This window comes from Necator americanus, chromosome III (assembly GCF_031761385.1).
Source record: "Necator americanus strain Aroian chromosome III, whole genome shotgun sequence".
In the NCBI taxonomy this organism is placed as follows: domain Eukaryota; kingdom Metazoa; phylum Nematoda; class Chromadorea; order Rhabditida; family Ancylostomatidae; genus Necator; species Necator americanus.
Genome location: NC_087373.1, coordinates 20,380,779 through 20,402,867, shown reverse-complemented (window position 1 = coordinate 20,402,867; position 22,089 = coordinate 20,380,779). Strand labels below are relative to the sequence as shown.

The 22,089-nt window shown below is 41.0% G+C and overlaps 5 protein-coding genes across 9 annotated transcripts; 3 read left to right on the top strand and 2 right to left on the bottom strand.

Annotated features, from left to right (window-relative positions):
- Window positions 1-846: 846 nt before the first annotated feature.
- Window positions 847-6,197, top strand: RB195_010248 (uncharacterized protein; the record flags this gene model as incomplete). Of its 4 annotated transcripts, XM_064191164.1 has the most annotated exons (7): window positions 847-907; window positions 2,117-2,205; window positions 3,648-3,761; window positions 3,883-4,029; window positions 5,536-5,639; window positions 5,860-5,924; window positions 6,070-6,197. In XM_064191164.1, 7 exons carry the CDS (start codon window positions 847-849, stop codon window positions 6,195-6,197), a joined length of 708 nt encoding a protein of 235 aa, XP_064048745.1. The 4 variants fall into 4 exon arrangements, with proteins under 4 accessions (XP_064048745.1, XP_064048746.1, XP_064048744.1 ...); XM_064191162.1 differs by lacking the exon at window positions 3,883-4,029 and having other exon boundaries at window positions 3,648-3,767; XM_064191161.1 differs by lacking the exons at window positions 847-907; window positions 3,883-4,029 and adding an exon at window positions 1,761-1,824 and having other exon boundaries at window positions 3,648-3,767.
- A 548-nt stretch (window positions 6,198-6,745) lies between these two features.
- RB195_010247 (uncharacterized protein) lies at window positions 6,746-11,272 on the top strand (the record flags this gene model as incomplete). Its single annotated transcript, XM_064191160.1, has 2 exons — window positions 6,746-6,853; window positions 11,132-11,272. The coding sequence occupies 2 exons, from the start codon at window positions 6,746-6,748 to the stop codon at window positions 11,270-11,272; spliced, it is 249 nt and encodes an 82-aa protein (XP_064048743.1).
- Window positions 11,273-11,768: 496 nt separating this feature from the next.
- RB195_010246 (uncharacterized protein) lies at window positions 11,769-12,869 on the bottom strand (the record flags this gene model as incomplete). 2 transcript variants are annotated; one of them, XM_064191159.1, is made up of 2 exons in its annotated part: window positions 11,769-12,366; window positions 12,439-12,869. In XM_064191159.1, the coding sequence occupies 2 exons, from the start codon at window positions 12,867-12,869 to the stop codon at window positions 11,769-11,771; spliced, it is 1,029 nt and encodes a 342-aa protein (XP_064048741.1). The 2 variants fall into 2 exon arrangements, with proteins under 2 accessions (XP_064048741.1, XP_064048742.1); XM_064191158.1 differs by lacking the exon at window positions 11,769-12,366 and having other exon boundaries at window positions 12,420-12,869.
- An 85-nt stretch (window positions 12,870-12,954) lies between these two features.
- RB195_010245 (uncharacterized protein) lies at window positions 12,955-13,789 on the top strand (the record flags this gene model as incomplete). The annotated part of the gene is made up of 3 exons (XM_064191157.1): window positions 12,955-13,088; window positions 13,568-13,609; window positions 13,678-13,789. The coding sequence occupies 3 exons, from the start codon at window positions 12,955-12,957 to the stop codon at window positions 13,787-13,789; spliced, it is 288 nt and encodes a 95-aa protein (XP_064048740.1).
- A 1,737-nt stretch (window positions 13,790-15,526) lies between these two features.
- On the bottom strand, window positions 15,527-19,766 carry RB195_010244 (uncharacterized protein; the record flags this gene model as incomplete). Its single annotated transcript, XM_064191156.1, has 3 exons — window positions 15,527-15,616; window positions 19,451-19,554; window positions 19,604-19,766. The coding sequence occupies 3 exons, from the start codon at window positions 19,764-19,766 to the stop codon at window positions 15,527-15,529; spliced, it is 357 nt and encodes a 118-aa protein (XP_064048739.1).
- Window positions 19,767-22,089: the final 2,323 nt, after the last annotated feature.

Below are 22,089 nucleotides of genomic sequence, written 5' to 3'. Positions count from 1 at the left end.
GCAAAGGCGAAAAAAAAAAAAAATTTTTTTTGGTTTTTTTAAAAAATTTATTAAAATAATTAATAAAAAAAAAATTTGGGGTATTTTTTTAATGAAAAAATAACTTTTTAATAATTTTTTTATAATGAATATTTTATAAAAAATTTTAAAAAAAAATTGTCCTGATAAAAATGTAGACACACTGCAATACCTCGCGAACCCGAACCGTTCTTATCCGTAAAAAAGGTGACTGAGAGGACCTTCAAAACTACAATCCGATATGTTTGCTGAACGTGTTATACAAACAGTTCACCAAAATCGTACTCATGCGCATATGTAGGACGCTGATGATCAACCTCAAGAGCAAGCTGGATTCAGAAGTTTTAGATGCGTAATCCATATCCACATTGTCTTGAGGGTCATAGTGATTTGCCCAGAATACCGCCTGTCCCTTATTCTAACCTTCGTTGACTACGAGAAAGCCTTCAACAGCGTAGAAACGAATGCAACACTGTCAGAGCCGGTCGACCAAGGTGTTGACGCGTCGTATGTGGAGACATTAGCCATTTGCTACGATCGATGCACTATCAAGATACAGCTTTTCCATCACCGCCTCACCATGGAAAGGGGATCCAGTATAGTATATCGCCGAAGGTATTCACGGCTGCATTGCAATAAATAAGGAAATCACTTTCTTGGAAAGAAAAGGGCATACTTGTTGATGGAAGGCCCCTTTTCATCCTTCGTTTTGCGGGCGACATCGTTCTCTTTTCGAGAATTACCGATGAACCAAAAACGATGCTCAAGGAATTGAACGAAGCAGGGGAGAGAATAGTACTGTGAATAAACAGAAAGAAAACACAGTTCATGAAGAACGCCTACTGCGACGACGGAGGAGTACAACTTGAAGGCTTCCAAATCGTGGAAAGTTTGTTGTATGTATTCCTTGGTCGTTCTCTGAATATGAAGAACGACCTGAAGGAAGAACTGAATAGAAGGATGACAGCAAATTGGGCAGCATAGCAGCGTTCATAACGTTCATGGACCATGATTTCCGTGCACATCTGTTCGACTCGACAGTTGTAGTAGCTCTGTGCTACGCAGCGGATACGTGGGAAGGCACCGCTGTCACGTCTAGGAAGCTACTCACTACCCACCTAACCCTTCAGAGATGTCTTATGAAGTTTATCCGGCGCATACAACACCTAGCGAGTGTTCGCAGCTTCGATTTATGAACAATATCCCGTCTTTGCGATCCAGCGGAATATGATACGATACATTATCGATAGCAATCATAGATGAACCGACCACATTATGAGAAAAGTCGACGATAGATGGACTAAAGGAACGCTGCAGTGGATCTGAAGAAATGCTAAATACCCTCGAAGAAGTCCACGGACGAGATGGAGTGATGTGTTCGCTGCACGGATGGCCCGCTGACAGCTCAGCTATGCACGGCTCAAGGACCTCGTCAACGTCACTCACGAAACTGCGGATCATATTGGTGTTATATGATTAAACATACTTGGTATCTAAGTAAGTATGTTTAATCATATAACATCACTTGGGAGTTACGATTCTGTACTTGTAGGGACTGTTTTCCGGCGCGTAGTTTTCGTTGTATAAGCTTGAAGTTTAGAAGCTTTGGACTTTCAAATCTTTACAAATCTTGTGGCTGAAACCAGCGTTTGGGAGAAATTTCCGATGGTGAGTTCTCTCTATTAGCAGATAGTTCCTGATAATGGTAGCGAAAAACCAATCCTAAAATCAGAGGTCTTGAAATGATCAGAGTTTGTTCTTGCAGCAATGCATCTCTTTACACTTATAGGACTGACCCAGCTAAAGGTGAGGTGGATTTCTGGTGGAATTATCCAGCGAAGCAACCTTTTACACTCTTGCAACTGATAAATTTCAAGCTGCGCAGCTTCATTTCGTCAATTTTACTAGTGTGAAAAATTGCTTTGTCTGCTAAACTGATCGGTCTGATACCTAACGACTTCTAAAGAGATCCACTAGTGGGAGCTACCGTCGTCAATGTGTTGAATCAAATCCAATATTTTCTGTAACATGTGCATTCACGTTCCCATCTTTTGACGGTGGTTAGAATCACAAGTATGTCTGTGAACATAAATTACAGGACCTTTGTTGAAAGACATTGTGGAGCGATTCCTTGCGAAGACAAGCGGTGCGCTGGGAGATAAACCGAAGTTATATGCCTACTCTGCGGTATGTTGAAGTTCTAACAATCCAGTGCATGCAAATTAAACATAAAAAAGATGTATCAGTAGCTTTTCTCTAGTAGAGCGTTTGTTTGAGATCTGCCTTCTAGAAAACATGAACTGCATTTAGTCAGAGTATGAACAGGTGCAGCTGGATCAAAATGACTTTGCCAGTGAAGTGGTGCAGTTGCGTAAGCAGTAGCGGTCCAAATGGCGCGATGGGATCCTCGCTCAGCTCTACAGCCTGTGTAAAAGCTAGGAAGGGTTCCACCGCAATAACAACACAGGTCTAATTTTGTTGACACAGCTGAAGTGCTCATGTATTTTGCATACAAAAAGCCACCTCTTGACTTTTCGTTTATTCTCTCCGTTTCTAATTTTGTTGCTAAGGTTGGGTTGGGTTGGGTTATGCGAGCCGGGAGTTGGGCGAGCCACTCTGTTGCGCTAGGATTGAGTTGTGTGCGCGGGAGCAAAAACGTCCATAGAGCAGAGAAAGCGTTCCCGCTGCTAAACCGTTTTATTCGCATAATAGTTACTGCTGCTAATTTGCTGACTCTTCGTGATTTCACTCTCATTACTACCTGGTCAGAGCTTGCATAGAAATCCAAGAAGAATTTGACGAGTGGCTCGCTGACCATGGATTGCTGTGGAAGGAGCGACGTTGCCCCAACTGAGGAAAACCCCGTGAACTCCGAAACAGATGAGTACGAACGGCCTTCATGAAGGCTAAGCCAACGGTCCTCTTCAGGACAAGCAGGTTGTGAATGCAAATCGAAGATGTCGAATAATGTTGTTGCATGCATTTTGGTGATGGTGGATTGCTATGGAGTCCATTTTCGGTTGCTTTTCTTATGATATGAACTAGCTATTCATTTCTGCTAACCTTGATTGGAAGGTTTGGTAACGTCAAAGCAGTAGTAGTTCCGGCTCTGTCTTCCTTTTTTCTTAGTAGCTTTAGCCAACATGTCATAGGTCCTCTAAGAATAATTCTTAGAGGACCCATGACACATAACCCATAGGTTTTAGAGTTCGGACTTACTCTTCTGACTTATCTTACCTTTTTTCTTATAGTAAAAATTACTTATGATCCTTCTATTTTATTAGTTGGTGCAAAATAAATGTTTCAGAAGATTAGTTGCTAATCGTAGCAATTAAGCTTCTGAAACATTACACCAATCAAACATCAAATCCCTTCTATTAACATATGAAAGGGGTCAGGATTAAGCGAAGTAGAGACACCTTGTCAGATTGGGTCGAAACTGATCTCTGCAATGCAATCATAATTTTCCCGTGATTCATAAATTTCCTGCCCTTTAGCAAGCGTTTTGCTTTGATTTCTTCTTGTTATTTAAGTCATTAACTTCACCAATTTTCCCGATCTGATTTAGTCCTATTCTGAACTCGATGCAATAGTTCAGGTGTTGCATTTTAGCTTTCCTGTTGTTGCAGCACGACACTACACTTGCTGCTGTGCTGTCTACGTTAGGTATCTATCCAACTGAGTTTCCGAAGTACGCAAGTGCAGTATTATTGGAACTGCATGGAGTAGGCGGACAATTCGTGGTAGAGGTGATATTTGTTCATTTTAATTAGGAAAAAAAAACGAAAGGTATTTATGCAGTCTTCCTGATTTCTCTTCCTGACGAGCATAATGATGACCGCTTTCGATGCATTTGTACGACAGATATGGGCGCCATCTCCAAACCAGATATCACTAATAGGACGATGTTTTGATCTTTGGGAGCAGTTCAGAGTTCTGGTTGTGGGTTACGAATATGGTTATGCTCAATCCCTCCTAATCGTCTTCCAAAACCGCCTCGTTTCGTACAAGGTACGTTAGAACACGTCACCTTTGTACACTTTCCTGTACCCTCAGGAACCTATTCATTGGTTTTAATTGAATAAGATGCTGAGGAGATCTCATTTTTGATTACGTGGCACATGTACATGGGTTGTTCGTCCTGTCGTAACTCATAGGAACTAAAGCCGTGTCCCACACCGCTTTTCAGGACGATTAGGAACTGAGCGTGGTCACAGCTATACTCGTAATCTACAGCCCAAAATCTGTATTGTCTCACAGAGTCCAACGTAGTTAATTTCGTAATATACTGCATTTAAAGGAGAAAAAGGTGAAAAGTCCGTTTCATGTAGTTCTTTTTTAACGTGGTCGTTTCACAGCATTGTTTTTGCCAGGTTGTGCAGCAACTAAGCCTAAGGCGGCCCATGAAAGATTAACCACGAATAGAAATCTATTAAAACATTTGTGAACTGATGAACAAGAATGAGTGTGCTTTCGGTAAACAAGCCAGATTAATCAGCTTGGAGGTGTGGCAGTGAAAAGACAAATATTTAAAGAAGAAGTTTCTCGTTGAGTGAGTAGTGCATGGGATATGAGAAGTGCTTGGAGGAGTGCTTGTGCAGTTTTAATGATGGGAAACATGAACGGATGTTGTCTACGGTGTCATATGGAATCTGGATGAAAATGATAAGCTTTAATGAGATGCTAGCAATGATAAGGTTAGCCACAAACTCTTTGGTAGATCTCATGGACTACCTAACTTCTGAACGAACGGAAACATTTGTTTAAAATAAGTTGCGCGAGAAATCAATAAATCTCACATGAAAGCTCCAATGTTTACCTGATGATACTGCTAGTTCGCTCACATTTTCCCACAGCAATGAACTACATGGGCTGTGAGGCAAGCTTGCCAAACTGACTTCCGATGTTTGTTATGTGGGCATTTGAAACGTTCCATCCTTCTCATGACTTACATAGTTACGCAGATAACTGCAGCATTCTGTGATATTTCATCGAGAGTTGTTTTTCCCTTGAAATTTTTTTCTAACTTACTAAGAATTCGAAGGTTCGACTTAACGCGATCCATCGCTGGTTCGATTCCGCACTAGTCCCGGCGAAGCTCTTGATCCTTCCGGGATCAATAAATTGGTACCAGACTTGTCTGCGAGGATAAGAGCACTGACATGATACATCGGCTAGCGCCCGCAGCTCATTGTATAAGCTAGACATCCGCTTGCAAACCTCCAACGACTGTGAATTGAAATCGAATGCGTAGGTACATCCCCATAGAGGAATTGGTCAAAACTGATTGCTTAATTGTGCCAGCGGTGAAGTATAAAAACAGGTTAAATGTCAAGATAATTCTCCTTGCCAGGTGAAAAAAGAAAAACATTGCATCGCTATATAATGTTTGTATGAGACTAAAAAGGCAAGAAAGAAGTGCAGCTTCTGTAGGTTTTGTAATGAAAACTGAGGCATTGAGAGTCCATCTAAAGATGATTTCACACTTACAAATCGGCTATTACCGATCCGTTTCAGATCTACCACAAGAATATGACGGATGTGGACGATGTGTATCGTTATGTAATTCCTGATTGCCCGGATCCTTGTACACTTGATGCTCTCCGATCTACTGTGCAGAAGTAATCAAAACTATTAAAACTTTTCTTGTACTGAGTGGAAAATTTCATTTAACGCTGCGGATCTAACAAGAAAGGATACTTTTCGAATTTTCATCACGTAAAACCAACGCTTGATTCTTCTTGTTAAAGACATCCACGTTCAACCTTTAATACAAGATAAAACTCCGTGTTCTGTTTTTTTGGTCCCTTGTTTTTGATTAAAAATCATTTGTTTACTTAGGTATCTCCCCACTGATTGGACTGAGGAATGTGGTTTATCGGGACCGAACGCTATCAATTATATGAGTAAGTATAATATTTTGTGTTTTCGAGGTATGATAAATCAAGTAAGCCACTTTTAAGTCCTCTCTCTGTATTTTTTTGTTAATTTTTGCAGCTCATTTACTATTCATGACCAGACTGTTGCGTTTTCAATACCGTACTTGTTTAGTTTCTACGGTTGTCTTCGCCTTAACAACGGCGCTCTTAGCGGGCTTCATAGCTTTGGATGTGGCGCTGAAGCGCAGGCGTCATTCGTTTGCCACTGATCCACTCATGATTGATGATGACGATGTATAAACTGCTCTCATGAAATGGTGAAGGCCTGCTCTCTTCGTGTTCCTTCTTCTTCTCCCATTATCTAGCCTAACTTAAAATCATACTGCTTTCTTGGTGACTATCTATCTTTACCTCCTCTTCCATACTTTCATCTCACATTCTTTTACGCTGGGGTCAGCTTCCATCCATATTCATGTATTATTTAAAAGGAATATGTCGTAGTAAGGGGTTCCTTCTGGGTTTATTTTTTCTTTCATCTGGTTGACTGCATTTAGTTGAAAGTGGTTTTAACTGTAGAAGGTAAGTCTGTGATAACATCCATTTGTTTGTCTTGCATCATCATGCTATTCCAGCTAGTCATCATGTAGATTCGAAGTCTTCAATATTGATTTTTTCTGTAAGCTGTTGCGGATATCTGGTGCATATCATTTTACGATAATTTTATTGTCAAAATGACCTGACCCTGGTAAATTTGCGTTAAATAGCTGCGTCAAAGCGGCGTACTGTAGTTAGCAGTTGCGATAGAGCTGGGACTATTCCTAATTCAGTTCGAACTAGAGAGGTAACAAATGTCCCGCCTCGAAAGTAACTGCTGTCTTTATCCCGCCCCTTCAAACGTAGCCGTTTACGTAACTGCTCAGGGTTTACGTCGTTTAGACCCCACCGCATCCATCCACGTTTGTAAATGATTACCTTAATAAATCCTATTTATTATAAGTGCTTATTAAATAATACTGATTATAAGTTCCGACATCTTCGAAGGCCTAAAGAGATGTTGAGTTCGAATAAGTTAAAGTTCATCTTGGTCAAATGCCAACTTCAGCGGGCTAGCGTCTGTTCGTAGCAGAAACAGAAGTAACAATAAAGAATAAGGGAAGAATAATTAAATAGAACAGCTGCTTATGTATCCTTCCACCAAATTTTTAGCGCAGGTGTCTTAATACCGAATATCCGAATGGATATGTATTTCTCGGTGGGATCAGCAGCCATGAATGATTTGAATGATTTGGTCGACAATCGTAATGTGCGGCTGTTTATAGCTCCGAGAAATACTCATCTTTGCGGCTCGTTGAATGGATCTTCTCGTTCAAAAATCAAAAAAGTTTGCGATGTTCTCCCTTCTGGTATTTCTGTTACGCGAGCACATTTCGCATCGCATGATCCCCGTTTGAGTGCAATTGCCTCTTTTTATGTAGGGATAAGTTTTAATTTTTTAACATTTTTTCATATAACCACTATCTATAATATCATGCTATAACGCGCTTAGTCCGTGTGTGTATGTGTGTATGTGTGTGTGCGTGTATGTTGTGTGTGTATGTGTGTATCTGTGTATGTGTGTATGTTGCGTGTGTGTATGTGTGTGTATGTTGTGTGCGTATGTGTATGTGTGTATGTTGTGTATGTGTGTATGTGTGTATGTTGTGTGTATGTGTGTGTGTTGTGTGTATGTGTGTATGTTGTGTGTATGTGTGTGTGCGTGTGTGTATGTGTGTGTATGTGTGTATGTTGTGTGTATGTGTGTATGCGTGTATGTTGCGTGTGTGTATATGTGTGTATGTTGTGTGTATGTTGCGTGTGTGTGTATGCTGTGTGTGTATGTGTGTGTATGTTGTGTGTATGTTGTGTGTGTATGTGTGTGTATGTTGTGTGCGTGTGTGTATGTGTGTATGTGTGTATGCTGTGTGTGTATGTGTATGTTGTGTGTGTATGCTGTGTGTGTATGTGTGTATGTTGTGTGTGTATGTTGTGTGTGTATGTGTGTGTATGTTGTGTGCGTGTGTGTATGTGTGTATGTTGTGTGTATGTGTGTATGTGTGTATGTTGCGTGTGTGTATGTGTGTATGTTGTGTGTATGTGTGTGTATGTGTGTATGTGTGTATGTGTGTATGTTGTGTGTATGTGTGTATGTGTGTATGTTGCGTGTGTGTATGTGTGTATGTAGCGTGTGTGTGTATGCTGTGTGTGTATGTGTGTATGTGTATGTGTGTATGTTGTGTATGTGTGTATGTTGTGTGTATGTGTGTATGTTGTGTGTATGTGTGTGTGCGTGTGTGTATGTGTGTGTGTATGTGTGTATGTTGTATGTGTGTATGTGTGTATGTTGCGTGTGTGTATGTGTGTATGTTGTGTGTGTATGTGTATGTGTGTATGTTGTGTGTATGTGTGTATGTTGCGTGTGTGTATGTGTGTGTGTTGTGTGTTGTGTGTATGTGTGTATGTTGCGTGTGTGTATGTGTGTGTGTTGTGTGTGTGTATGTGTGTATGTGTGTGTATGTTGCGTGTGTGTGTATGCTGTGTGTGTATGTGTGTGTATGTTGTGTGTGTATGTTGTGTGTGTATGTGTGTGTATGTTGTGTGTGTATGTGTATGTGTGTATGTTGTGTGTATGTGTATGTTGTGTGTATGTGTGTCACGAAAACACATAACGATGCAAGACTCTGTGCACAGGTGGCGGTGGGGTGCCGAACTATCGTCATGCAGCTGATAGGCGAACACTCTACCATCGTCCAGAGATTATTTGATTGATGTGTATGTTGGCTTTGATAGGCCAAGTTAGATTTTGTCATATGTTATTGAGGGTAAATAAACTTTTATGGGAATGTATACTTCCAAATTTATAAGCTAACATGCTATATATTAACGGGCTTATTCTGTCACGTATGTGTGTCTGTGTGTGTGTCTTAGTCACGAAATTCCAAAAAGAGAGTGAGACGGGTACCATGGCATTGGATGCGCTGGAGCCTCAACGATAGAATGGGTTTCTGTAACCCATTCGTACATATATTTCCAAGCATCCTTTCTTCAAAGAGTGGAAACTCACGTAAAAACGGCTGCTCAGATACAATAGCCAACATATGTCCACGTGAGTTTTATCTTCATCACTACGATGCTGATATTCACGTCATTTCATGTTAGCACATCATTCTGTGCCAATAATTAGGAGCGGAGGAAACACATAGTTCGAATAATGTTACCAAATTGTGTAGATTTCAAGGAAACATAGATGTAAAGTTAAGTTTGATTGCTCTCCAAATATAGTACTGACGTGTTTGGGAAGAAAATCAAAAAATAAATCGAAGAAAAAAGAAAATCTCTCATCTATGCTTGAAGTTTAGAGGAAAAAGTAGGAAAAAGAATTGATAGAAGAAAAAGTTATGATCATAATTTTACAAAAAACGTCGGTACTCTTATTTCTTATTCATCGGTGAAGGCGAGCGAAGAGAATACTACAAAAGTCTGAAGTCCGGCTTTAGCCGAACCTTCAGACTGATTATCTCCATATTATTATCTGCCCCCAACAAACTATCCTTTAATGTTCGTGTTGGATATATTTGCTGAATTAACACCATTTTGCGAGTACGAATTTCTTCAGTTAATCAGCAGCTTTACACTACTGTCTAACGCCATTGAACCTTAGTCGAGGCGTGTTGCCTTTGTACATAACTCAGTACAACCTGTTCGATCTTCGGCACGAACTGGCGCAGAGTCCATCCATTCGTCACTTCTCCATATCCTGCGCAAGATGAGGTCTCATGTGATTTATCTGTTTTCAAATCGTTTTCCGACATCAGCCTAGAGCTTTCATTTAATTGGTTATCGGTCAGGAGGTGGTTTCCAATTAGTACTCAAAGTACTTTCGTGACGGTCTTGCTGCTTTAGATGATTGAGCGAGATGTTTGTATCTTCCATGCTCCTTCATGGCTAGTTTTGCGCAATGTTTGCTTTTGCGTAAAATCTTTTATCAATCAAGTTCGACCTTCTTTGAATCTTGGCATCGTAGAGTTTGATTGTGTACTACTTTTTGAGCAGAACTAAGACTGTTATTCATCTTTATTCTGGCAAACGTTCTGGTGTCGTTGCCTTCTTCAGAGCCTGGAAAAATCAAAGATACGTGTATTCTACTTGTTATTTTGAAGTAGCAGATAGTTTGCTCATCACCGCCTGTGATCTGCAGTTTTCTCTGCTATCTTTCTACAGTCTAATCGTATAATTACTGCAGGTATTTAGATGAAAATCTAAGTTCCAACTTGGAAAAATTCAGTGAGCTTGACAAATTGTTCATGGAGAACCATCAATATGTCACGATCACTTGTGATTTATCGTTTCAGCCGGTCATCTTGCTCCTTAAAGACATCACCACACGAATCTGAGGTGGTACGGATTTCAAGTGGAGTGTTCGTATACGGCATAGTAGACTATGGAGAGGGGGGTGATTCCGTGCATTTCTAAAAGTGCCGTAAAAAACGGTCTGGGAGATGCGGCTCGTGCACAAGGCTGGCGCGCTACAATCGAGCTCCTTGTAGAAAACAGCGCGCCGGAACGCCCGAAGCCGTGTCTTCCGGGCCGTTTTTTAGGCAATTAGGAAGAAATGGGCGTGATCACCCCTCTCTCCATAATCTATGATCCCGTATACGAATATTCCACCTGAAACCCGTGCAACCTCAGATTCGTGGGGTGATGTCTTTAAGCATACACTCATGCAGGAGATGTAGCGGAACTAATGATCTACACGGCACAGCACAAATGTTCAGCTGACTTAAAACTCTCCAAGGTGCACTGAGAGAGGCTTTAACGCTACGACGTGAAAACAAAATGATAACAATGACAAAAATAGTTGATATTGATTGATAGTATCAGATATTCTTTGATGTTCATTTATGACCAAGATGTGTGACTTTGAAACTCAACAAAATTGATTTTACTGCAGTAGATTGGGATGTCATTGTGTGGAACTTCTACCTCGGCTTAGTGGGAAAACCATTCTGTTCACGCTTCTTCTAAAAGCGAAATAGTTTTTTTTTAAATCTATCCCGTTAACTGCATCGCTTCCAGCCACCTTATCTGCAAAAGGTTTGATTTTTTAGCGATGAGTGCGCTCTTTTATTTTTTTGTTTTATTGGAGGATTCTTCAAAGTTCTCCCTCTATACTTTTGCGCAAAATGCAGTCCCTTAAGGAAAAATCATGCCCAAGTCAGTTTGAACCGTCTGCTTTGATCTGGTATTTGCTGCTGAACCCCCTCTCAGGAGATGCCTTGAAGACAGAAATGAAACTGAATGAACGAACCCCGGGGAAGTCGCAAAACCAGAATACCTGATTTTCAAATCTTTCCATTTTTCTATTTTTGTGTGCAGTGGTTCTGGGCTGGTAAAAGACACCCATCCCATTTTATTACAAGATCAGATGTGTTGATATATTCCTCAGATTCTCTACTATTTCGCAGCCATATGTTGTTGAAGTTACTTCCGCGTCTTATTTGATGCATATAAAATGTAAAGGCTATGTGTCTGGCCTCAATCAATCCGCTTGGGATGCGCCCCCACGTTCACTTCAGTTCAGAATTGAGGTTTAAGGTTGAGGTTCACGAACGTGTAACTGGCCTATACAATGACTTGCTGTGGCTAGCCGATGTATCAAGACAGTGTTTTTATCCCCCTAGACAAGTCTGGTACCAATTTATCGACACCGGAGGGATGAAAGGCTTGGTGAGCACTAGGGCGGATTCGAACCTCCGATCGATCGTGCAGAAAGCGGAACCTCTAACCGCTACACTACACCCGCCACTGATGCATATACTACCTTGATCACCTTGATCACCTTGACTCCCGCTGATTTTCGAACTGGTCGAGCGGGCGCCAGTAATTCTTCCATTTGTCCCAATCGCGTGCCAGAGTAGCCCAGTGGTTCCTCCTTTCGCGTGGGACACGAAAGGCATCATACTTTTCTTTGAAGGACTTCGTGAAGAAATCTGACCATCGGGTCGGCGGTCTTCCTGTAGTGCGCTTAATATCGCGGGGATCCCAGTCGCTCACGGCTCTGGTCCAACGGTTGTCGTTAAAGCGCATCACGTGTCCGGCCCAACTTATTTTACTTTCCACAGCAAACGCAGCGGCGTCTCCAATCTTCGATCGCTGACGTAGGAGAGAACTTCGAATCCCGTCTCTCCCTTGCGTGAAACGGGATACTCGGGATACTCCTAGCATCACTCTCTCTATTGCGCGTTCAATGACGCTCACCGCGTTTTCTTCCTGCTTGCGAAATGCCCAGGTTTCCGATGCATAGGTCAAAGCAGGAAGTACGGTGGTGTTGAAGAGGTGAGCACGGAGCTGGGTGTTCCTGGTCTTCTTCACTACATCGCTCTTGTACGCTCCCCATGTTATCACATTCAATTTCCGACCCAGATAAACGTAGCTGGTGCATTCGGATATGTTCGTTCCGTTGAGCGTGAATGGGTCATCCGAGACTCATCCGTTCCGCATGAACATCGTCTTTTGGAGAATCAGCTGAAGACCGATGCATCCACATGTTTCGTCGAACTCGGTCAGCATTCGTTCCGCTTGGCTGATGCTAGGTGTTGTCTGTACGATGTCATCAGCAAAGTGCAAATGGTGTAGCTGCCGATCGTCGACCTTCACTCCCATGTCGTTCCATTCCAACTTTCGCAATGCGTTCACGAGGGTGGCTGTGAATACTTTGGGTGAGATTGTATCACCCTGTCGGACCCCTTTCTTCATGTCAATGATGATATTCTTGTAGAATGGCGAAATTCCGGTCGTGAAGTTATTGTACAACTCTCGAAGTACTTTTATGTACTGAGTAGGGACGCCTTGGTTGTCCAAGGCTTCCACGACCGCTTCCGTCTCAACTGAGTCGAAGGCCTTCTTTAAGTCGATGAAGGTGAGACAGAGCGACATCTTGTACTCTCGTGATACCTCGATGAGTTTCGATCATCCCTTGCATCCCGACAGGTAACGTGTAAAGAGCTTCGCCAAGGTGTTAATGAGTACTAGCGGAAGGTTCTTCAGCTGTTCTGGTCTTATTCTGTCGGGACCTACCCTTCTTACCGACATGATAGCATGTCGTATTTCGGACGTCTTCTCAACAATTGATCCAGAAATACTTTTAACAGTTCCGTTACGCGAGAGCGTAGATCGCCTAGATTTCTCGCTAGGACTCAACGGCACCGCTGTCATCCAAGCACTAAAACAATTTTTTTCTATTCTATTTTTTGGATGTACCCTTAATCCATGAATATATATATATATATATATATATATATATATATATATTGTAAACCAGTAAAGGCAGTGGTAAGGCAAACAAGGTGCTGGACGAGGTTTACAATATCGCGTAAATGTAAAATATAGCAGCAAAAAGCGAGATGCGCCGCTCTAAATCTGGGAAACAGGTTTCCCAGATTCAGGTTCAGGCTGTGAGAGAAGTCTGAGTTTACCAACAAAGCAGCCCGTTGAATATGTAGGACCGCCTAAATAAAAACCGTTTAGTTACCAGTTTAAGTCAGTTAAATTAGTCTACTGGCAAATTAGTAAAGTAGATTTTATTATTTATATGTGTGTAGAAAATTCCCTTATCGGATATTTGGACCATTAAGGCGATCTCCAGTTTACGTGGTTCAATGCCGTTACACCTGGATGTGAGTTTGTTTGTTGGTTAGATTAATGAACCTGATGTTAGTGAGGAATTTCATTCCCGAATCTGTAGGAGATGTTCCGCTTCTCTTTTGCTCATTGCTATTCTTGAAACCACGTCCCGAACTCTACTTCAGTGGATCATCTACGATTCTCCTATGGGTTGCGTTCAGTGTGTGTTGTAAGAGTTCGCTATCATACATAATATCATATGTATAATGCTTTCTATTTACAACATGCATATTATTTATATTGTGTAGTGACCTCTGTGTACTTGAACCACTGTTTCACTCCTTATTGTTGTTGTTGCATTTGTCCACTATTTCTTTCATTTTATCCTCACATAACCTTTGCGAGGTGAAAAACATAATAAGAACACTTATCGAATCATGAGCTACCTTGCAAACTAATTGTAGGAATCACATCGCGAAAAACCTGTCATTTTCGAAAAGAAAAAAGGTGCTCTTAAGCACTTTTCGAAGCGAGACCCCTAGACAAAAGTAAGAAGCTGATCATTTTACTGCGTTCTTGATTTAAAAAAAAACACAAACATTAATAACAACAATAGTTACTGCAGCGTCATATCCACAGTGAGGAGAATATGTACTTGCACGTATTCTCTATTATTTTTTCACATTAATTCCTTCTTTAACTCCTCTGGAAGATGTTATGGTTTGATTTTAAGCCAACTTACGAAGGAGTAAAGTTGCAGAGTATTACTAGGAGCTCTTCGAAAGTTTCGTTCAAACGTCTTTGAAATGACAGATAATGCATAGACCAGTTCTGCCTTCTGTCTACTAGTTATTTGCAGTTAATTATGGTTCTACCGGACCTCCCAGTATTTGATCTCTACAGTATATGATTCTGGTGTGAAACAGATGCAATCATGCAAACGAAGAAGCCTAGAAACATCGATAGAACATGAAGCAACATTGAAGAAGCATGGGAATAATTTCGCAGAGGTGTGCTGTAGAACACGCAGGCGCATACTCTGCATTTTCGCAAGGAGCTGGAGCTAAAGAGCAATTCGTACTGGAAGTGACAATGGGCGCGCAATGACGCGTACTAGTGAACGCTCATGTAAGAACAACGCTCTCGTGCCTCCGAAAGTGAACGCGATGACGCGGTTACGGTTACTTCTGAATTCCAAGAATCCTTCTTCGTGCAACTCCTACTTCGCTAAGGAAACAGCGAAACTGAATAGTGTGATGTGATTAATGAGGAACACAATGTGTCATCTCCCTAAAAGGGGCACTACAAAAAGGAGAAAGGGAAGTTCCATTTGGAGAGTAATTACTTGTTTCTCTTCAATCCACTATATAAAAGTGACACTTCTAGTACTGGAAAAACTGCAAACATCGAAACACATGTATAGTAAGCCTAGAAATAAAAAAAAATATGGGGAGTCACGAAAGTAGTGCAATATCTCACACATGATTTCGAATTAAGAAAATACACAAGGAAATCTTAAGGAGCTCAATGGGATATTTCGTGGACATTGGAAACTAGTACATTGCTATCTTCATTTTTTTTGACGATTGCCGTCAATCTTATCAGTTTTTGCAGATAAAAAACTGTTCGACAGAAATAATCACTCAATTTTAACTTGAATGCAGTGCGAGCTGTTTGTGTGGTTGACCATGTAATCTTTCGTTTATTGTTTGCAGTAACTAGCAATAATAACGAGAATCTATCGGAATTAGGTGTTATTTCGTGGCTACTTTGGTTTAAAACGAAAGGTTTTTTTTTACTACAAATAGAACAATCCCTACAGGACAAGACCTTAAGAAACCAACGACCTCCAAGAAACTACTGTAGTGGCGACATTTCCACAATTCTTTTCGCCGTAAGGCCTACTTAAATTTTTGACACCATGGTGCATATTTTAGTATAAGTAGGCATACTTGATGCTCTGCAGCGTGCTACGCCGTTGGCTCGCCTTGACTTTCATGGCTGCGGACGATCGCTGCTACGTCGTCGTCGTCGTCGCGGTAGTCTTTGGATGTGCGTTCCTGCAACACGCCTTGTGAATGAAAATTACATTAAAAGACAAAGGGTAACACAGTTTAGACGTTTCTGAACTCTATTTTTTTTAATCCATGGAATGAATGGAAAGAAAAAAGCCATGAATCCCCAAATACATCCCCTCTTCTGGAATTCCAGCAAAAAAGAACCTAGTGGGACGTAATACCAAGGCTCTGAGGGGGAATGTTCAAGATACAAGTCACATGAGTCTGACAAAAATGTGGCTCCAACTAGCTAATATCCCCATAACGTCACATGAAAAACGGAATCGAAGATAATATAATAAATAATAAATCCTGTCCACAACGCAAACTGTCACACGTCTATTTCAGTTCGGACGAATTTTGTACACAACTACATAACAAGTGTAGCCAAGTAGTAAGGGATCACCACTGCGTCTGCGAACAGGATAAGTTGTAGTGAGGCGAGGGCTCTTCTTTATGGAAGCTCTATCTTCATTTTTTCTCCTAGTGACTTCAGCTTACATCTCATAGATCCTCTAATACTAACGCTTAGGTTTAAGAGGAGCCCGTCTGATTTAGCTTTTTACTTCTAGAAATAAGAGTGCCGCTGTGTGCCTCTCCACCCCCAACTACATTTTCTCTGCGATTCTTTGAAGTCGAAGATATTGGCGTTAAAAAAAATTGAACAATGCAAAGCAATCTATGTTTTACTTTCCAAATATGCAACAGCCTAGGTCAGTGTAATGCTTTTAGACCACGATAATATGGACAAGAAGTGAAAGATGGTGCTGCCACTTCGTCTGCTGCTGAAAATTTACATGTTGATTGTTTTCTGATTCTGCCATCATGTTCGAAAGATTTGCAGCATCATTTCTAAGTGACATTTGTCCTAACATACAATCAATTCAAGCAATTGGATTTTCTGTGTCTTATGAATGTGTTCATTTCCGTTGAAGTAAGATAAGAAATGTGAAGGAAAAAGACTCTTTGTTGACCGCACAGATTGAAAAAATTGAAAGGTGCATGTCAATTTTTAGATCTCAAAGTGCTGTGACGCTTTGAAATTGACTGTGCATACCTTATCGTTTCTCTTTTTTTCACTGTTGTTGACAGACTTTTGCTGAAAAAACAATCAAAGTGCTCAGATAACTGTGTCACAAACAGGGTTATGCATACATGTCCCTGCTATTATCTCCTGTTTGTGCAGATCTGATGGAAATCTCAAGCGGAATAAGCTTTTTTTTAGGTTTGGAATGTTTTTTTTTCTGGAAATCGATATTTCGTTGGTCAAATTCATGAAAGATAACAGCGGTGTTCTCCGGAACACAAACATATCTAAGTCAGAAATCGCACGAAATTCATCGAGAACTTTGTAGGCTGTAGCTGATCAAAAAAACTCAGTCAGCGAACGACCCGATGATTTTTTGAGTCTAAAAAATGGTTGAAGGCATCACTCCCCGAGTCTGAGGTGGTACGGATTTCAGGTGGAGTATTCGTATACGGGGTCGTAGATTGCGGGGAAGAGGGTGATACCGTTCATCTCCCGCCGTATCAGTAGAAACGAACAACCCCGGAACGCTGTTTCTTACGTCCTCAATCGCAGCGCGCCACTCTTGCGCTGCCTCCGACTTGTCAGAATGGATTCTCATCATCCTTTTCCACTGATACAGGGAGAAATGGGCGGAATCACCCCCCCCCCCCCCCCCCTCTCCATAATCTACGATCCCATATACGAATACTCCATCTGAAATCCGTACCACCTCAGATTCGTGGGGTGATTCCTTTAAGGCAAAAGCATTTGTGAACATGCCACATTCTTTAGCCCTCTTTCCTCCAAAAATGCTTCTTTGGAGGCAAAATTATTACGACACAAAAGGTTAATTGCTGCTTTGGAAATTAGGAATCCCTACAAGCAAATATATGTAGTCCGAAATGCAGCCTGACATGTACGTTCTCTACCACAGTCCTCGTTCTTCCTCATTGCAACAAGCAGCAGTATCAGTAGTAACTTACTTGTTACTTGCGTATTCAACTCTCAACAAAATTTGTCGGAGATGTCACCAAAAAGGCTTTTTTTTTTCTAAGAATGGCCGACCAACAACGTCAACAGATTACAGAGAAAATTATTTAGCCACAAAGAGAACATTGGTTGAATTCACAAGTGTTTTCTTCAGAAAGTAAGGAGTCAAATGTTTTGATTTCCATAAACAAATAAAGTAGAATCGTTTTGTGTTAATTGTTCGTCTGATTTCACCTTTCCATCTTAATCTCGTTGTTGAAAATAGTTAATGAAGTGTGACTGCTTTGTGTTTCCGTCATACGGTGTGCTTCGATGAAAAAGCATACAAGCAAGCATAGAATTTCAGAAATACTCAAACAACTCCAGGAAACCAGAGCTTAGAAGCAGCAAGTGGGGTATGACTACACCTTTATTGGTTGAAGCTTAAAGGTCCTTGAAAAGTCCCTCAAAAGTACAACAGTTAGATTGAAATCAGAAGACTAAGATGTGTCAGTTTATCTGACGAAGCAACTCTGGACAACCAAGGGTGCAAGTGAAATGGAAACGTGTGAAGAAAATTTCTTCACTACTTTTCAGCATTCAGCCCGATAACAATTTCTCGTATCGAATTGCATAGGCCGTCTTGCATAACGTAGGTATGCAATTTAAGCAGTTTTTAAAGCAGTCACACGATCAAACGCAAGTGATAGCCGGAATTAAATAAACCGATTGTGAATTTTGAGGGCTTTACAGAGCCCTGCAGAACTTCGTTGACTAACACTTTCACACATCAACATGTATAAAAGATCGGCTACATCATTTGTGAATCGGTTTTATTGAGTTATACTGTACGAGAATCTAAAATGTTCTTCTACTCAAAGTTCACAAAAAAAAAAGAAGAGAGTTTTTGGGGTGTGACTTTTTGTCCAGTATTAATACAATAATACAACAGCCGTTTCTACGCGCTACCACTGGCGATTGTTTGTTACAAACTCATTGAATTCCAAATAGTCTGACGTTTTTTGTATTTTGTTCTTTTTTTGGGCAGCGGGATTCGTCTCAAGAAATCCTGTCTTTAAAGGCATGATCCCACAAATCTGAGGTGATGCAGGTTTCAGGTGGAGTATAAGGGATAGTAGATTATGGAGAGGAGGGTGATTCCGTCCATTCCTTCCTAATTGCTGTAAAAAACGACCCGGAAGATGCAGCGTCGCACAAGGCTGGCAAGCTCCAGTCGAATTCCTTGTAGAAAATAGTGCGCCAGAACGCCTGACCCCGTATCTTCCGGGCCGTTTTTACGGCAATTGGGAAGAAATGGACGGAATCACCCCCTCTCCATAATTTACTATCCCGTATACGAGTACTCCACCTGAAATACGTACCTCCTCAGATTCGTGGAGTGATGCCTTTAACCTTCAAATGCAAGTAACAGCTGCGTAGATAAAAAATGCAAAGGCATCAAAAGCGAGTGGAAAAATATCGGAGTGATGAGACCACTTCAAATCCGACACACAACTTCTACTTCTCTTCAAATGTGGACAGGAGGAGCAAATTACACTTTTTTAGGCTTCGTGAGCATGACAATCGAAAACTTAGATCATCTTGAAAGACCATGTGAGCTATGCTTTAGCCATGTTCACATAGGCAATTGTGGTGTTTCGAAGCAACTTTGAGGGAATTAAACAAAATGAGGTCAATTTTTCTGCTATCCATTCTAATTGTTCATGAAATCCTGAATACACCTAGGAACATGTCAGAACGTATATTTACCGTTTTTACTGAAATGCTTCAGAAACGTCACACGGGTAGTTCCTCGGAGATAAAAAAAAGTATAATGCGTTCGAAAAAGAGCTGCTTACCAATTCACATGTGGAAACACTTAATACAGTGAGATAGAGATAGGAGAAAAGGAGATCCAAGATAGAAACACGCCAAAATGGACGGGAGAGACCGGAATTTGGATCTAACTAAGCAATGATGTGGACTTCCAGAAGGCAGCGCTGACTCCTCACAGCTATGCAGGAAGCCTATCGTTTTCGTTGGGGGCAGCAGCTGATAAGCCTTGCAGTCGCAAAATGTAGCTTCAACTCGATCAATCACTCCGTAGACGTCACCCTTCCTTCTTCGCACTCGAAGACTTACATTCTCACTTACGCTTAGTCTAACCCTTGCCATCTTGATTAGGAATAACCATCTCCGAATATTATTTCAGAGCTAAGTGAAATTGCCGCCGCACAGCCGTCCACTCTCCGTCGGAAGCAAAAAAAAAAACGGGGCACAGAGATTTTGAGAGTTCGGGTTGTTTGTATTTGCTTCCAAGCCATATCTTCTATTGCAATTCAGTTCGACCTAGAAATCCTCTACTCCTAAGTTTCCTTTAAAGACGTCGACAAACAATCCTCTTGCTGATGGTAACTAGGCCTGCTACTGATTAGTCCGGGATTCTATTCTAATTCTGCCAACAAAAAAAAAAAAAAATTGACTTAAAGAACCTGCCCTGTTACTCTCCTCGTTTTAGACTCCTGCACGAGATTTACACCCTTTCGTACTTTTTCACATTTAAAAGGGAACCATCTCTTGTTTTAGGCTATTGGTTTAAAATGGCAAGTTCACAGCAATATGCAGAAACAAAAGCTAGTGCAGGAGGTTTCGAACTTTGAAAGTTAAAGTCTCTGGTAAACGATCATCAAAATATTTTTTTCTTGGATGATCACGTAATCACTGCATAAACTGCCTTGTTTCTGAGAATCTCGTTCTGGAACCGGAACTCCGTTTTCATTTTTCGCAACGTTTAGACATGGGTGCCCACGAAATTATGATAAGAGATGCTTGGTATGTAGAAATGAACTCGTAAATAACCTGCAATTTGGTGTTGTAATGGCTGTAAACTGTGGAATGGAGGCACAAATGTGATAAGAGAAAAGCCGTCGCGCCACCGCGTTCACTTCAATTCAGAATCATTTGAGCTTATATGCCAAGTCAGTGTTTTTATCCTCCCAAACAAGTCTGTTACCAATTTATCGACTGATGAAAACAACGATTGGCACTGGGGAGGATTCGAAGCTCTTGTCGATCATGCAGCCACATAGGATCCCTGAATCCACCTGCGTCTCTGGGCAAGCACAATTTCGCTTTTGGTCCCCGATTAGCCTCCTATCCGCCACGCGGGGAAGCGCCACGTAGCCTCGCGACTAACCGGCTGTGACCCCTCTAGTGAGGAAGATCCATGGGCATATACTACAGGAGAACTAATTATGTGCTCAATATACGTTTAAGTATATTAGCCCACTAATTAAGCGAGGATGTCATTCAGATATGGTCTCACTTTTTCTAATTGGTATTTATAAACATGAAGATGACGTTTTACTTATTTCAAATCATTTCAAACGATGTTGATTTATTCGAAAATAGTCTACTGCGATCATTGCCACATTTATTTAACAAAAAAATGGAAAGTGAATGTTGACGTGTACCTAATTCCTAAATCTGGAGATCTCCTTTAAAAGAGTAATCCACATAGATTGGTACAGAGCTAGTAACTGTAATTTGAAAGTAATTAGGAATCCCGCTCCTTCATCAATCATATGTAGACGTATTGCTCGCAATAATTTTACTGTAGGAAGTTCGAGGATAAATAGAGCTTATTTATTATTTTATTTGTTTTATTTTATTTTGAAGGGTCTGTCGGTGGAGTGGGTCTATTCACGTTTTAGGTGGATCCATTAATGCTTTAAACCTCTATAATATGGTTTTGAGCGGAGTAGCGCAGTCACTAAGAAGATCCTATGTGGCTGCATGATCGACAGGAGCTTCGAATCCTCCCCAGTGCCAATCGTTGTTTTCATCAGTCGATAAATTGGTAACAGACTTGTTTGGGAGGATAAAAACACTGACTTGGCATATAAGCTCAAATGATTCTGAATTGAAGTGAACGCGGTGGCGCGACGGCTTTTCTCTTATCACATTTGTGCCTCCATTCCACAGTTTACAGCCATTACAACACCAAATTGCAGGTTATTTACGAGTTCATTTCTACATACCAAGCATCTCTTATCATAATTTCGTGGGCACCCATGTCTAAACGTTGCGAAAAATGAAAACGGAGTTCCGGTTCCAGAACGAGATTCTCAGAAACAAGGCAGTTTATGCAGTGATTACGTGATCATCCAAGAAAAAAATATTTTGATGATCGTTTACCAGAGACTTTAACTTTCAAAGTTCGAAACCTCCTGCACTAGCTTTTGTTTCTGCATATTGCTGTGAACTTGCCATTTTAAACCAATAGCCTAAAACAAGAGATGGTTCCCTTTTAAATGTGAAAAAGTACGAAAGGGTGTAAATCTCGTGCAGGAGTCTAAAACGAGGAGAGTAACAGGGCAGGTTCTTTAAGTCAATTTTCTTTTTTTTTTTTGTTGGCAGAATTAGAATAGAATCCCGGACTAATCAGTAGCAGGCCTAGTTACCATCAGCAAGAGGATTGTTTGTCGACGTCTTTAAA